General features: G+C 42.1%; 1 protein-coding gene across 1 annotated transcript in view; it reads left to right on the top strand.

Moving 5' to 3' along the window:
• plxna1.S (plexin A1 S homeolog) overlaps window positions 1-15,604 on the top strand; it is a gene marked incomplete at its 5' end in the record, with an annotated part of 250,346 nt that overhangs the window by 39,741 nt on the left and 195,001 nt on the right. The window contains 1 exon segment of the mRNA NM_001094988.1: window positions 14,048-14,230. Coding sequence (NP_001088457.1) covers window positions 14,048-14,230 — 183 coding nt within the window.

The raw sequence follows: 15,604 nt of genomic DNA, 5'->3' as shown, positions 1-15,604 counted from the left end.
TTGCGCCTGTGATGCTATAACCCCATAACACCAAGCTGTGCATTACAGTGGCCTTACAGCAGGACTCCAGGCACAGCTTCCTATTCTGCAGTGTTAGAATCAGAAAATATTTTCAATATCTGAAAATTATTATTGTAAATTTTTATTTTTGGCACTGATATTTTAGCCTAGATTTCCTATTAACCTACTGGTATAAGTGTAGGACTACACGGACGACAAATCGCATGCGACTGAAATAAGGTAAGAGATAGAAATGTTGGATGAAGTCGCAGTGCTCATCCAACGCGACACAACTGTCGGATGCAGATGCTGCACGCTGCGTCTGCATCCGACAGTTGCGTCGTGTCGGATCAATGCTACGACTTCATCCGACAATTCTATCTCTTACCTTATTTCCGTCACATGCATTTTGTCTCAGCGCGTGGGATCACGCCGGAAATGTCCGTGTAGTCCTACCCTTACAGGCCCAGAAAGCCCAAGCGGTCACTATGGAGATAGCACAAGTATATTTAATGCATTTCAGGGTGAGTGCAGCTCATTGTTTGTAACCTTTACAATTTGCCTGTTTGGAACAGAGATAACTTTTGCTTATTACCAGCAAACCTAACAATGCCATGTTTGATAGCATCTTTAATTAAGCAAACCTAAGTATGTATCATTGCGCTAACGAAGGGCTAATGACCTGTTTGTATTCCGCCAATGAGGCTGCTGTGCCACTTGTTTTTTCCTTCTTGCCTTATTGGTGCGGCTCCAATTATACGCTCAGAGCGTTACGGCGAGGATACAGGAGCTGTCACACAGGCAAAACGCACGTGTATGAGACGTCACAACAGAGGCAGAGATCAGGAGTGCTGCATGGATAATGGTGGGACACAAATAAGGGTGGCAGGAATTCTGCAGCTGTTGGCTCATTAAACCCCATCTTTAATTGCTGCCTGCTCATCAGGTGCATTTGGATACACAGCCATTAATAGAGGAAAGGGGAAGTGAACCACATGCAGCAAAATCAACCCCATCTTCAGGTACAGGTTCCGTTATCCAGAATGCTCCGAAATACGGAAAGGCCATCTCCCATAGGCTCCATTATAATCAAATTATCCAAAAAATCTTTCCTTTTTCTCTGTAATAATAAAACAGTATCTTTTACTTGATCCCAACTAAGATATAATTAATACTTATTAGGAGTAAAACCGGCTTATTGGGTTTATTTCACGTTTACATGATTATGTACATTTAAGGTATGGAGATCCAAATTACGGAATGATCCATTATCTGGAAAACCCAAGGCCCTAAGCATTTTGGATAACTGGTCCCATACCTGTATAGTGAAATTAAGCTGAACTTTTGTACCACCTTGAATCTAGATTGTACTCAATAAGAATATTAAACTCCCAAATTAAAATGTTGCAAATGCTCTTACTTTGTAAATATAACAATCGAAAGCGGTATTTTCACGGCGGTTCAGGCTTTTGACACAATGTAGCAGAAGCCATCTTATGACCAGACTAAATCTCCCCGAATTTACCCGTGTGCTTGAACCCTAAAGGGGTGGGTCACCTTTATGGTAACAAATACAGTTCAACCTCAATTTTACTTCCCCTGATTTTAAGTTTCCCCTCATTTTACATTGTTGTTTTGTGGTCTTACATATTATGCATAATACATTTCCCTGGATTTTACACCATTTTTTTCTGGTCCCATGAAAAAATGTAAATTGGGGTTCTACTGTACAAGTATTGTACAAGTCTGAGAAGTTGGAGAGGCTTCAGATGGGTTTTTTTGCCTTCCTCTTCTTGATCAACTTGCAATTAGGCAGGTTAAAATAGAGATAAATGGTTGAATTTGATGGACTTTATTTTTTTAACCTAACTTACTGTTACTGTAGTATGTTACCATACTGAATTCTAAGCAACTTTTCAACTGGACTTCATTTTTTTTTTATTATAGTTTTTTGTAGTATGTTACCATACTGAATTCTAAGCAACTTTTCAACTGGACTTCATTTTTTTTTTATTATAGTTTTTCAATTATTTCCCTTCTTCTTCTTCTTCTTCTAACTATTTCCAGCTTTCAAATGTGGGTCACTGACTCCATCTAAAAAGAAACAGATGCTCTGCAAGGCTGCAAAGTTACCTTTATTGATACTTCTTATTACTCCTCTTTCAGTTCAGGCCTCTCCTATTCATATTCCAGTCTCTTATTCAAATCAATTGCTGAAAGTACAAACTGGAGAGCTGCTGAATAAAAAGCTAAATAACTCATAAGGCAAAAATAATAAAAAATGAAAACCAATTGCAAATTGTCTCAGAAGATCTCTTTCTACATCATAACTAAAAGCTAATTTTAAAGGTTAACAACCCCTCTGAATGTATATTGATAAATTGCTGAGAATGACATTTTTTTTTCCATTGTGCAAAATTTTGGGTTTACATCCCAATAAGGTGGCAATAAGGTAGACTGGTAGAGGAATAATTCTAAAGATTTTGATGGCAGGATTGCATTGGGGATAATACTGTTGTGTTCCGACACTTGCTTTGCCCTGAAGGTTATATTTTAGAACCATGGAGGGCACAGGAGCTGCTTAAAATGTTTTGAATGAGCCCCAGAGGGATGTCATGAGTGGAAATGTGCCAGGGCTGTGAAAACTGCACAAGTGAGAGAATGTTGAAATGGCACAGAAAGGCTTTGCATTTGTTACCCTTTGACATTAAAGCTGAGTGACATGGATTTATATGAAGTTTATCCTTGGGTGCCCATGGAAATGCCCCGTTGCCTAATTATCAGGAGACAACAGGGAAAATGGCTTTTTTTCCCTCCATCTGCAATAGGATTGGATTGTTTGGCACGGGACCCCATGACCTGCCAGTGGGGAAGGTACATAAGGGCACCAGAGATGGGATTAAGCCTCCCCTGCTAGGCCATCATTAGTTAGGTTTGAGAGATTTAATGAAAGCCGCGTGGTGTTCTCTCTCCTGGTGCTAATTATCATTTATTTACTTTATGTTGTCACTCAGCGGGCTCACCCTTCGGGGAAATTAGCTAAGGAGGAATTGTGCGCATCAGGAAGATGGCAACAGTGGGTTGAGTATGACAAGCCTCTGATTTAAAGAGTCGTCAAGACAAAAATGCGGAATTACCCGAATACACACACACACACACACATATTATGAACAAAGATAGTATAGGTATGGGGCCTGTTATGCTCGGGATCTAGGGGTTTTCCGGATAACATGTCTTTCCGTAATTTAGATCTTTGTACCTTAAAGGTGGCCATAGACGAACAGATAATATCGTAAGAAACTCATTTTCGCATATTCGGTGCGTGTATGGTGGGAAACGAGCCAACAGATAACTGCAGAAGACTTGGATATCAGTCGGCTCGTCGATCGGGCTGGACGGAAAATTTTGATTGGGTGCCTTTGAAGGCATCCAAACATTGACCATTGTTAGTGCTGAATCAGATACAGGTAGAATTCTATTGTTTCTACCTGTATATCTGACGATTCAGCTCTACACGTGTGTATTGAAACAAACGCTCTTTCTTGGATTTTTTCCAAGAAAGATCGTAATTGTTACGTCTATGGCCACCTTTAGTCTACTAGAAAATCATGTAAGCATTAAATAACCCCAATAGGCTGGTTCTGCTTCCAACAGGGATTCATTATATCATAATTACGAGCAAGTACAAGGTTCTGTTTCATTCATCATTTTTAAAAATTTGGTTTATTTGATCATAATGGAGTCTATGGGATATGTGCTTTCCATAAGTCGGAGCTTCCTGGGTAATGGGTTTCTGGATAACGGATCCCATACCCGTAGTGGTTCTCAGACTGTGCGCTGGTCACTTGGGGGAACTTGGAGCAGTGACAGGGTCTCAGCTTGAAAGCCAGTTAGGGAAATATTTGGGAAGAATATCTGCTCATCTAGTTACACCTGCAAGATCAGTTATTTGCCCTCCTGGTGTTCGGTTATTCTCACTGTCCGTTTGGGCTGGTAGGCAAATCTTTGGGTGCATGTATTTAGAAAAAGTCACATGTTGCATCAAGTTTAGACATTCTTGTTTTTCCCCCCCAAGTACAGTATACTTTGTGAATAAAAGACCATATAATGTTATGCAAATTGCATCGTGCTTTGGGCAGCAGTTACCGTCATGTGTTTTTGGCTCTGAGCTCCAGTCCCCCGGCATTAATACAGGCAAATTGCAGCCCTGTCTGCTCACAAGTATTTGCTCATAGAGACAGAACAGCTAGCCACGCATGATTATGCCAGTGATTTACACACGCTCACAGCGGCTGTCTTCTATTCACGTGCGATTAGATGTGCAATTTCCATGCGGCGAACTTCACTCTATAATCCTATATAGTGCACAAATGTCTGCTCTTTGATTCATCCGCTGACTCTTAACTAAAACTGGCAGCAGGTTGGGCCGGGAGGCTGTAGGGACATTCCACTGGAAGATCTCTGATGGAACAGCGAGTGAGCAAAGATTTTGTATGTACTGTATGTAGCATTGAATGCACATAATAGCAAGTGAGCCAGTTATGTAGCAACACTAAAGAAGACCTCTGAGAGAGAGAACAGTATATGAGTCAGGCCACATTATGTAGCAATGCTCGGAAAGACCCCTGAGAGAGAGAGCCAGACAACATAATGTAACGCATAAGAAGGTCTGAGCTAGAGCCACATTAGATAGCACTGCATAGGAAGTTCCCCAATACAGTAGAAAAGCAATGAGCCAAAAACATTATGTAGCACCTCAGGGAGGTGCAGAACAATAAGTGACCTGGGCCACAGTATGTAGCACCATGCAGGAACCCCGCAAGAAAGCAAAATACTGTATGACTCCATCTACAGTTTGTAACCCCATAGAGGGAGATCCCAGCGCTATTCAAGAGATTGGGAGAAGTGAGGTCACCAAGCACTCAAAAAGTTTCAGAAGGCTTCATTTGCTCTAAAGCAAGTTGTTAGGACCGTCGCCTAATGGCATATGTCTAAATGGAGATAATGGTCATCTGCAGCAAATAATCATTCTAACGCAGGAATATTCAGTGTTTGGCCTTCTGGTTGCTGAACCTCTTTTAGATGGAAATACTGTCCCTGAGCTATAAACCATCTTGGGCTGTAGTCACATTGCAGTGGGGCAAATCTCTGGTACAACAGTTGCTGCTTTTGGAACACACGCAGGGGCATCTGGGTGATACGGGTGATACTGGCCCGTGCAGTATGTGGGCAATGATATCTGCTTGACTATGTAACAATGAGAGAAGAACAACTTGCATTTTTCACACCTTTACCCCAGGTTTCTGCTCACACTCGTGTCTCACATCTATATTTAGCTGGTCCTTCTGTCTATACCACACTTGTCTTGCCTTATACTAGAAACGTCTGTTATCCACCATTTTTCTCTCTTGCTGTCTTATTTTTTTTCTCCTGAATATCATGCCAATTGTTGAAGACAGATTGTAAAAATACATTTATAGAAACACTCCATTGTGATATTGACGGCCCTTGCGCCCTCTTAGTTTCTTTTCTTGCAAGTTCTAATAGAACAGGTGCGTGTGGATTGTACTTTATAGGCCGTTCCTCATTGCTAGGTGGGTTTTACCTTCACTGATTCAGTTCTGGCTTCAGTTATTATTGTCAGACACAGATAGATTACTATATAGGCAATAATCTACCCCCTTTTATAAAATATAAGGATATTGTAAATCATAGAAGAGTTCCACTACCGTGTAAAGGTTCGAGGCCATAGGAATCTTATATACAGGCCATGGAACTCCATAGTGACCTATAAAAGACAACATCACTAAGCAACATTTATAAGTATATAAATTACAGGATACAGACCAGGACACTATGGGGCAAATTTACTAAAGGGCAATTGGCCGTCGCTAGCGAAAATTCACCAGAAAACCCATCTGCAGGGACATTGCCAATTTACTAACAGGCGTAAGAGGACAATTCCCTGGGAAAAGACACTGTCACTAGCGCAGTTTCGCGCCCTATCGCCAGGCGAAGTTTCGATCAGGTGAATAATCGTTACTCCGCAAATTCACTAAAGTGCGAATTTTACAGAACGTTGCCTCTTTCGCCAGAGTTTCCTTCACCAGCTTAGACCTGGTGAACTGATAAGATGAAGCTTCATCCTCCTCTCTTATGTTAGTGACATCATTTCCTGTATTCTGGAAATTCATTTTCATATTTTAAAGTGGGATTGTTTATCAAAGACCTAACTATTAAAAATTTTTGTGATCATTTTTTTAAACCAATTTGAGGGGCAACATGCCACATTTGTTTTAGGGTGGGCTCATATCTTGGCAGTAGAGGATCTCTTTTGTCTTTATTTTGCTTCCTTGGACATTTGTAATAATAAGTGGCCACTTCAAGAATTTGCGCCAACACCTCTAATAAAGACACATATATATATACAGGGCCGGAACTAGGGGTAGGCAGAGAAGGCACGTGCCTAGGGCGCAAAGCTGGAGGGGCTCCAGGCACGCACCTTCTGTGCCTCTCCTACCCCCTAGTCCAGTCCCCGTTCTGGCCGGCGAGTGTAATATTTGTTTTGCACATTTCACACATGCGCGATGGCGGCTTTTCGCGCACATGCAATGGCGGCTTTTCGCGCACGCGCAATGGCGGCTTTTCGCACACGCGTATTGGGCGCATTGCCCGGCCAGGCTGCCTAGGGCGCCTGGCCGGGTTGGCCCGGCACTGTATATATATATATATATATATGAGACCTATATGGACCTGCCCTATTCAAATTGTCCTAAACGTAAGAGTACTAACAAAGGTTCGCTAGGCAGAAATGAACGTTAGCGAAAGTTCGCTATGATATGCTTGCACTGACGAATTAATGATAGCGAAACTTCGCCAGTGTTCGGCTGCTGAGACGCAACTTCACATTTTAGTGAATAAGCGTAGTGGCAAAAGAGGTTACGTTCTGCAATTTGCGGAGTAACAATTGGTCACCTGATCGAAACTTCGCCTGGCGATAGGGCGCGAAACTGCGCTAGCGACTGTGTCTTTCCCTAAGGAATTGTTCTTTTATGCCTGTTAGTAAATTGGCAATGTCCCCGAAGTGTTGTGGAGCGTTTGCTGGCGTAATTGCCCCTCTGTGTGTTTTTCTTCAGAGTCCAAATACATTCTGGTGAGGTTGACATTTTAGGTTAGTTGACTCCTGATTAAATAAAAGAGTTGGAACTCTTCAGACCTTGGGACTCTTACTGGTGGCCTACACAAAGTTGATTGAGAGGAGTCCTTGCCCAACAGGCTTTTCAAACCAGCCACTGGAAAACGCTGGCTTGGAATTCCTTACCTGCACCCAGATCCATTGTGTTGGGCTGAGTGCAAGCACACGTGGCAGATTTTGGAGCTGAATTGCAAGCTCTCACGTTTCGGAGCCAAAATTCACACGTCCCTGTACCCAGGCTGACGCAATGTATCAGGGTGCAGGCAATGGAAGGGCCAGAAAGTCGCATAGGGGCTGATTCTTGTCCTGCATTTTTGTCCCATATTTTAATCATTTCTACCAGTGGCCCCTCTGAACGAATGTAATTGGCCAGGCAACCCCTTTTAATACCCTGTAATGTTTGCTGTGCATTATTGCCCTTAATGATATTGCTTCCTCGCCCACCGCCATCCCAAATCCACCGTATTTTTCCAACCTAGCCAGTAAGGCATCCGTAGGAATGTTTAGCTAGAAAATCCCTAACGAGGCGGTTTGATGTTAATGAGCTAATTGTCAGTGTAATTATTTATTGACGGTGAGGAATCGCTCACTGCTGTGGAGGATTTTTCGCGGTTGTGCAGCTGTATTTGTCATTTCCCAGAGAGTTTGTTGAGACAAAGCAGAGAGTTGTAAATAACAGCAGCCTCGGCTTTTATCCTATTGAATATTCAGCAGTCGGTAGCGACGCAAATCGGGCTGCCGACTGCCTGCGTCGTGCAGGTGATGGGATTTCTCTCTGGCTCACAGGCTGCAAGGTGGGAAGAGCTGTCAGAGTTAAAGAACTCTACTGGTTACTTTCCAGTGATCCCATTGCACTTTTTATTTTCTCTTTGCAGGGGACTTAAAAATCTAGGCAGCCAAACAGCCCAGCACTGGAATGTAATTTGCTGCACACGCCTCTATCAAATATTCACTTGCATAAAACAGGCCACCGTGGGTTTACGGCTTGGGTATCAATATGCAGAAGCGCATTAGCCAAAAATGGCCATTGTTATAATTAAAAGGGGATAAAACCCCTCCAAAATGCAATTTTTCTTAATGAAAGCAAATGCCATTCTAAGCGGCTTTCCAATATGCATTCATTAACATTTTTTCAGAGATCTTCAGGTTATTTGCAAACGTAATTGAAAGCAGCATTTATTTATCCCGTTCTGCTCTGCTGATTTGAAACAAGGTAGCGGCTTCTTCCAAAGGGAAGTTGTGCATCTGGTTTCTGCTGCATTTTTTCAGAAGTCGGAACCGGCAGGGCGCAGGATAGAAAGGGACAGACAGACCGAGTGCTTTCAACAGCAGTAATGTTAAAATAAAAATGTGTAATTTAATGTACGCTGGAAATTTGCTTAGAAATGCTGTTTAATTTTCTTTTGGGTTTATCTTCCCTTTAAGTGACCATCTGTTCTTCCAGAATAAATTTGTCTGGGGTTCCCTTATCTACTGTTAAATAAACGTTGGGTTCATTGGAGGTCCCTCTTACTGTATACTTACTCACCTATAACTGTGTTAATAAATGAACCCACTGGGGCATACCTCCCAACATTTAGAAAATTGAAAGAGGGACCACGTCCATTTTGTAGCCACACCCCCTAATTACCATGTTCATTTTGCAAAATCTGCCAGGTTATGAAAGTTTGATTACATTTCTGTGGTTTTTATGTCTTATTAGTTTTGCTAATGAAGGTGAATTGCCCTTCAAGCTGCAAGTCACAGTTTCTCCAAGAGGCCTGCTTATCTTAAATTGTTTACAATTGTTTCTTTGCTTATCTTAAATTGTCACAAAAGTGCACCTGCCACGTATTCTGGGCTCTCTGCCAAAAGCCAATTAAGTTTTAGAAACTTTTTCTGGCTGTTCAGTGCAGGAGATCATAGAGAAAGTTGGTACATTTTAGTAACAATCCGGGACTGCGGGTAGAGCTGTGAAAATCGGGACTGTTCCAGCGAAAAACAGGACTGTTGGGTGGTATGCTGGGGCACCTGTTTTTTTATAGTGCAATAGGGCAAAACCAGCATCAAGTTTTCTTTCTTGGGAACATTTAGCACGAGTCCCCCCTGAGTCGCCCAGTTATGCTGTTCCATTGGCCGGACCCTTTGATCTGCCGGCTGGGGCAGACGTATGGTTGTTGTGGTAACATCTATCATCCCTTGGTGGCGGTGATATAAAGTGATTTCACGGTTCACAGCATCTCCCAGCTCCCAACTCTATTTCTGCCATCCCCTTTTAACAGCGACTGGATGAGCTTGTGTCGCTCGGAGGCTCTGCTGTAGCTGGAACAGCGCAGAATATTAACTCCTCGCTTGGAATCCTACTGCAGGATTGTGCCCAGTCTCTGGGCTGTGAGAGCTTGCATACTGCACATTTATCTCTTTATACACAGAATTACCTAGATATCTGCCGCCTTATTTATAAACTCGGTGACGACTGCTTGTTCGGTTATACAGCGCCCCCACCTGTGTAGAGCTCCCACAAATCTCTGTTTTAAAGGGGTTAAACAGTCACCAATGAATCAATTCATTATTTGTTTCTTATGAACATCACCTTTATGAGAACATAGAAACCTATGAGGTCTATATCCAGCCAACTGGACTCCACTATCATTTTTCTGTTCATTTCCTCCCAAATAGATAAGAGTATTCCCTGGATACAAAGGTGGGAGACACAGGAAAAATACATTTTTGTGTAATAAGGCTTTTCCCATAAATGTAAGTAGAGATTTGCAGGGGGTAATACCCTGCTGAATGCATGCTGTGTGCCATTATTGGGGCTGAGATCTGCACCATTTTAAGGGGAAATACACTAAAGCTGGCTATAGACATGCAGATATTCCGTCAATATCGGACGAACGATCGTGCGGTGCAATCTCCAGACCTGCCACTATCCATTGAGATCAAATAAAGTAGTAAAAGAACAAGTCAGACGATGTTCTGCCCCTGACAGCAATCGAATGAAAATTATGGCTGACAAATAGCAGTGACAGTCACCCATTGATATCGTCAGATAAGCAATACATGCAGAGATATTATCAGTAGCCGAAAAATCTTCTAACCTGTCCGATCGACTGAATGACCGATCGCCATGGCACGAAAAATGTCGGTACGCTCCACACATGGTCTGAAAATCGCATGAAACGAAAATGTTTGCGTCTATGGCCAACTTAAAGCAACAATAACACCAAAAAAGAAAAGTGTTCTATAGTAACTAAAATGTACTGTTGCCCTGCATTGATAAAACTGGTGTTTTTGCTTCAGAAATGCTGCTATAGTTTATATAAACAAGCTGCTGTGTAGCCATGGGGGCAGCCATTAAGATGAAAAGGGAGAAAAGGCACAGGATACACAGCAACCCCTTGGCTGTTACTCCTAGTGGCCTCAAAGCAGGTGCATATTTTTGAATTCTTGGCTTGGAGGCAAGTTTTGGTTGCATAAAACCAGATGTACTGTCAAACAGAACCTGTAGGCAGCACAGGGGCTACCAAATAGCCAATCACAGTCCTTATTTTGTACCAACTTTTTTCATGCTTGTGCTGCTCCCCAATTCTTTTTGCAATTGGATGTGGCTCACGGATAAAAAAGGTTGGGGACCCCTGCATTAACTTATAACAAGCGATCGGCTTGTGAGCTTTCACCCGGTATAAACCCTTTCTGGTGCCTAATAGTAATGTGTTTTGGCTTGCATGGTGTGCCCTGTGCATAATCACCTCAATCAGAGTTTCCTTAGTGCATGTGGGGGGTGATTTATACAACCAGTCTACCAAAGTCGTTCCCGCCGGTGTCCTAGTATTAATACAGTCGACAGAGCACTTAATGGCAGGATGGATGCTTGGATTATCACCAGCCAGCCTGCAGCGTGCCGCTCATCTGCATTGCAAATTGAGGTGCGATAGACAGGAGACGATAGACATACATGGATTCATGGGTTGGACCTGTAAAACCTTTGCTCACAATACACCACAATGTATTTTGTTTTACTTTTGAAATTTCAGGGTTTAATGTGGCAATATTAAACATTTTGTGCTGAAACTGAGCTTTAAACTGACGTTGAATACACAGGCCTTGAGCTCCGAGGCAGCCGTGCCCGTGATAAATATTAGCCAAGGCCTGTGGCGGAGCAGCTGGAGAGTGTTGGAAGAGCTCCTGTGGTGGAAGGGAAGAGAATGAGGAAGCCATTCCAATTTCATCCTTCTACTGAGAATGCCATTGTATCAGAGCTGGGAAGGGACAGTACAAAGCACCCAATGATATTAATTAGAGCAATAGAAGTGGAACACGTGGCCCTGCAGAAACTTAATCCGGCAAAGTATTGTAATTTTTGGTGTGGGTTATTATTACGGTAGGCAATTATTATTATTGCATGTCCTCATTTAGTAGCAACGGGGCAACATTATTGCCCATGGTATAGACAAAGCTGAAAGTGGTATAATATAAGTAGGACTTTGCCCCCTTCAGTTGTTGGACTAGAATTCCCAGCCTTTGATAAGCTGAAATTTGTACTTGACCAACAACTGAAGTGGGTCAACTGTGATATGAACTGTTAGGGGGTTATTTATTAAAGACAGAATACCAAAAACAAGAAAAATGTTAGGTTTTTTTTACTGTAAAATCTGAAAAACAAAAAGTGGAAAGTGGGGAAAAAAACTAAATTTATTAAACCCCGAGGGTAGAGAAGTAAAAGAACAGATCAGCCGATGTTCTGCCCCTGACAGCAATTGTACGAAACTTTTGTCCAACAAAAGCTGGTGACAGTCTCCCACTGATATCGTCAGATCGGCAATACATGCAGAGATATTATCGGTAGCCGACAGAAACCTTCTAACCTGTCCGATCGTCTGAACGACCGATCACCATCTCACAAAAAATGGCGGACACTTCCAAAAATCATACTAACGGAGATTCATCCCATCAAATCTTTGCATCTAAGGCCAGCTTGACTCACACCTACCGAGTTCATGTAGAAGTCAATAGGAGAAGTCCCAAAGATATCCTGAGCTGCGCTGGGTTCCGTGCAATAATCCAAAGATGTTGTTGTTTTCGGGTAAAAATCTGAAAAAAATTAATACGGTTCGATTTGTTCACGATTTTTTCTAGTTTTTTCCCCGCACAGGAAAGTTTCAGAAAAATGTATTAATAAATAAGGGAGAAAAAAAAACCTGTGCAGATTTGCTCAGAGTTGTTTTCAGAAAATACTCCGATATATTCGATTTTGATAAATAACCCCCTGACTGTTGAAGCCCTCCTAAACATCCCTTCCTAACTGCTACTGCCCTAAACAGTCAACCCTTGGTGAGATCTGACTCCATGAGGCCAACATTATCCTGTCCCAGACATGGCAAGACCAATGAATGCTGACAAAGGCTGTTGTTGCTAAAGAACAGCCGAGGCTGATGCTGATCCAGATAAAATTGTTTCTTGAAAAAAAAAAAAAAAAATTACAGCGCAGATTGGAAATGTAATGAAACAGAACCTAAAAAAATTTGAAATTGTCTCTTCCGATTTGGTAGCAGTTTCCAATTGAAAAACATTCACATTTTGCCTTTATCTCCTTTATAGATCAATTGAATTGCCGTTTTAATGATGCTTATCTGTTCTGTGCTTTGCTCCTAATTGTACAGCTGCATGTTGATGCTTTGTAAGTTAAAAAAAAAAAAAAAAATGTGCTGCATGAAAGAGATGTGTTGATTTGCAGAGACTCCAATGTGCTGATCCATGGTTATCCAGCATAGTAAGACTAGGGCCACTGTGGCCTGCAGAGAAACCCCCCCGAAAATCTATTGCTCCTGTTCTTCTAGCACCTGAAAACATGGTCTCTGCTTGGGTGTAGGTAGACACGGCGGATTTCGGGGGGCCATTTTTCGTTCTGAAATCCACCCTGGAATGGCAACTCTATGATTCAATCGAAAGACCACACTAGCACACGCCCTTGCAAAGGTTTTTACTGCGGTGGTGCAACGTTTCGGGGCTCCACCCCTCTGTCAAGCATGCTAGTGTGGTCTTTCAATTCAGTTACTGGGAGGTTACCGTATCCTCCATTCACTGTGCACCGAGCAAAGCTATATACCTGTACAACGGGTGTGCGAGAGTCTACTTCAATTGAAACTCTATGATTCAACATGGATACATTACTCATTAAATGATAAAAGTAATGTTTAACCTGCAACCCCTTATATATAGTGAATAAAGTACCCCCTTTTGTAAAATATAGGGATATTATAAGTTACCGAGGAGTTTCATGACCATATATACAGGTCATGGAACTCCGAGGTAACTTCTAATATCCTCATATTTTACATATTTTATTTATTATAATACACAAATTTCAATGAGTCATGTGACAGAAATGACATCAGAACTCACCGTTTATAACTGATGACATCAGAACTCACCGTTTATAAGGATACAGGGGCGCTCCGCCAATGAGGCGAGCTGAGCCGCTCGCCTCAGGCGGCAGCGCCAGACAGGATTCCAGGGGCGGCAAAAAGCCGCTCCTGCACCTTTAAGAGCCGAATTTCCGGTTTTTAAACCGGAAATTCGGCTGCGCTATTGCGAGAGAGCGCAATTGCGCTCTCCGCAATCGTTTTCCTGCCTCCCCTCGCCGACAGGTAAGTCGGTGCGGGGGCGGCAATGCAGGAGCCGCCTCAGGCGGCTCCTTCCCCAGAAACGGCGCTGTAAGGATATAATTTACAGGATATTCATGGCTTTTGTGTATTATATACTGTATGAGACCCATATGAGCAGTGCTGACATGGACTGATAACAATATTGTCTAGCATTTTACCAGTAATGAAAATGTTCTATACTTCTGTCTTCTCTGTTCCCTCACAGCCTCTTCAGATCGACGACAATTTCTGCGGACAGGATTTTAACCAGCCGCTTGGGGGGACAGTCACCATAGAAGGGACACCGCTGTTCCTGGACAAAGAAGACGGAATGACGTCCGTAGCTGCCTATGATTATCGGGGGCACACCGTTGTATTCGCTGGAACCCGCAGTGGGCGAATGAAGAAGGTAAGGAGCAGCGTTGCACATTCCCACGGGGAGCCCGTTGTGATCTGTGTTGGGGATCACTTTTGGGGTTGTCTTATTCATATGGCGGCAGATGTTTTTAGAGTCATGTTTTATTGATTTCTATCTTTGGGAGAACTTTGGTGTGAAAACCAGTAGTCCCAATGCCATGATATGATAGTAAGGAGAATATTGAGCATTCACAATTAGTCACTGGCTGGGGATGATTGAAGTTGCTGTTGTTTGATCGCTGGAACCAGCCTGACATTTCTGTTATTGCTCTATGAGGAACCTTGTTTAACCTGGAAAGAAAAACTAAATTTGTGTTTAACCATAGTGTTACCCAATGTGAGATCAGTGAAACTTGTGCATGAATGGACACTGATTGTGTATGGCTGTATGTGCAGCTATTCTGTTCTTTAAAATGTAAGAGATGGTTACTCTGTCTTACTCTATCAGCATCACTAGATACCCAAGACGGCTTATTTCTGAATATGCTTTTTAGTATTCCTATATAACCCCAAATATCCGTACAAAAAATGTCAAGATTTAAGGTGAATGACACTTGGCGTCTCCACTAATCAGATCTGGGATGTAACGGGGAAGCTGTCGATGCAGACGCCGTCTGTCACTTCTCGTTCTTCCCCCTGACAGTTTTGAGATCGACAGAACAATGCCTTTATCGCTCCTGCTAAAAAAAAAAAGAGATAAAAGTTTTTGTTTTTTTTTTTAAAAAAAGCTGACAACCCTTTTTGTTCACTTGTCTGTGTAATATTCTGTGTCTGGTTTGGAGAATACACCCCTTTCCTGCATAGAATATGAGTGAGCCCATGAAGACTTATAACAACACCGGATAGAGTGATCAATTCTATGTAAAAGGGAAAATATCCCAGGGAAATGTAGATGTTTGTTCATTTAATACACCGCTTATATGAGCAAAACTTCTTTTTTACTGCATATTTACAGTTATAAATATTAGTTGGAGCTGCACATCGCTTGCCTCAGCAGAGGCTTTAACATTAGACATACGAGTAATAAGTAAAGGTAATTCTTCAAAATAGGAAAAGTTTGTCTTTTGAAATTACAGGTAGGGGACCTCTTATCCAGAGAGATCGGGACCTGGAGATTTCCAGATAAGGGGTCTTTCTGTTTTGCCTATAGTTAGGCTTAATTATATCTTAGTTTTAGATCAAGTACAAGGTACTGTTTTATTATTAAAGAGAAATGGAAAATAATAATTTAATATTGAAATTATGTGATTAAAATCGACTCAATGGGAGATGGCCTTCCCGTAATTCGGAACTTTCTGGATAACGGATTTCCAGATAACCAATCCCATGTATGTATTAGTGAGAAATCACAGGATCAGGACATCTT

Source organism: Xenopus laevis, chromosome 4S (assembly GCF_017654675.1).
Source record: "Xenopus laevis strain J_2021 chromosome 4S, Xenopus_laevis_v10.1, whole genome shotgun sequence".
NCBI lineage: Eukaryota > Metazoa > Chordata > Amphibia > Anura > Pipidae > Xenopus > Xenopus laevis.
Note: the sequence above shows the minus strand (reverse complement) of the source record. Positions and strands in the feature narration are given on the sequence as shown.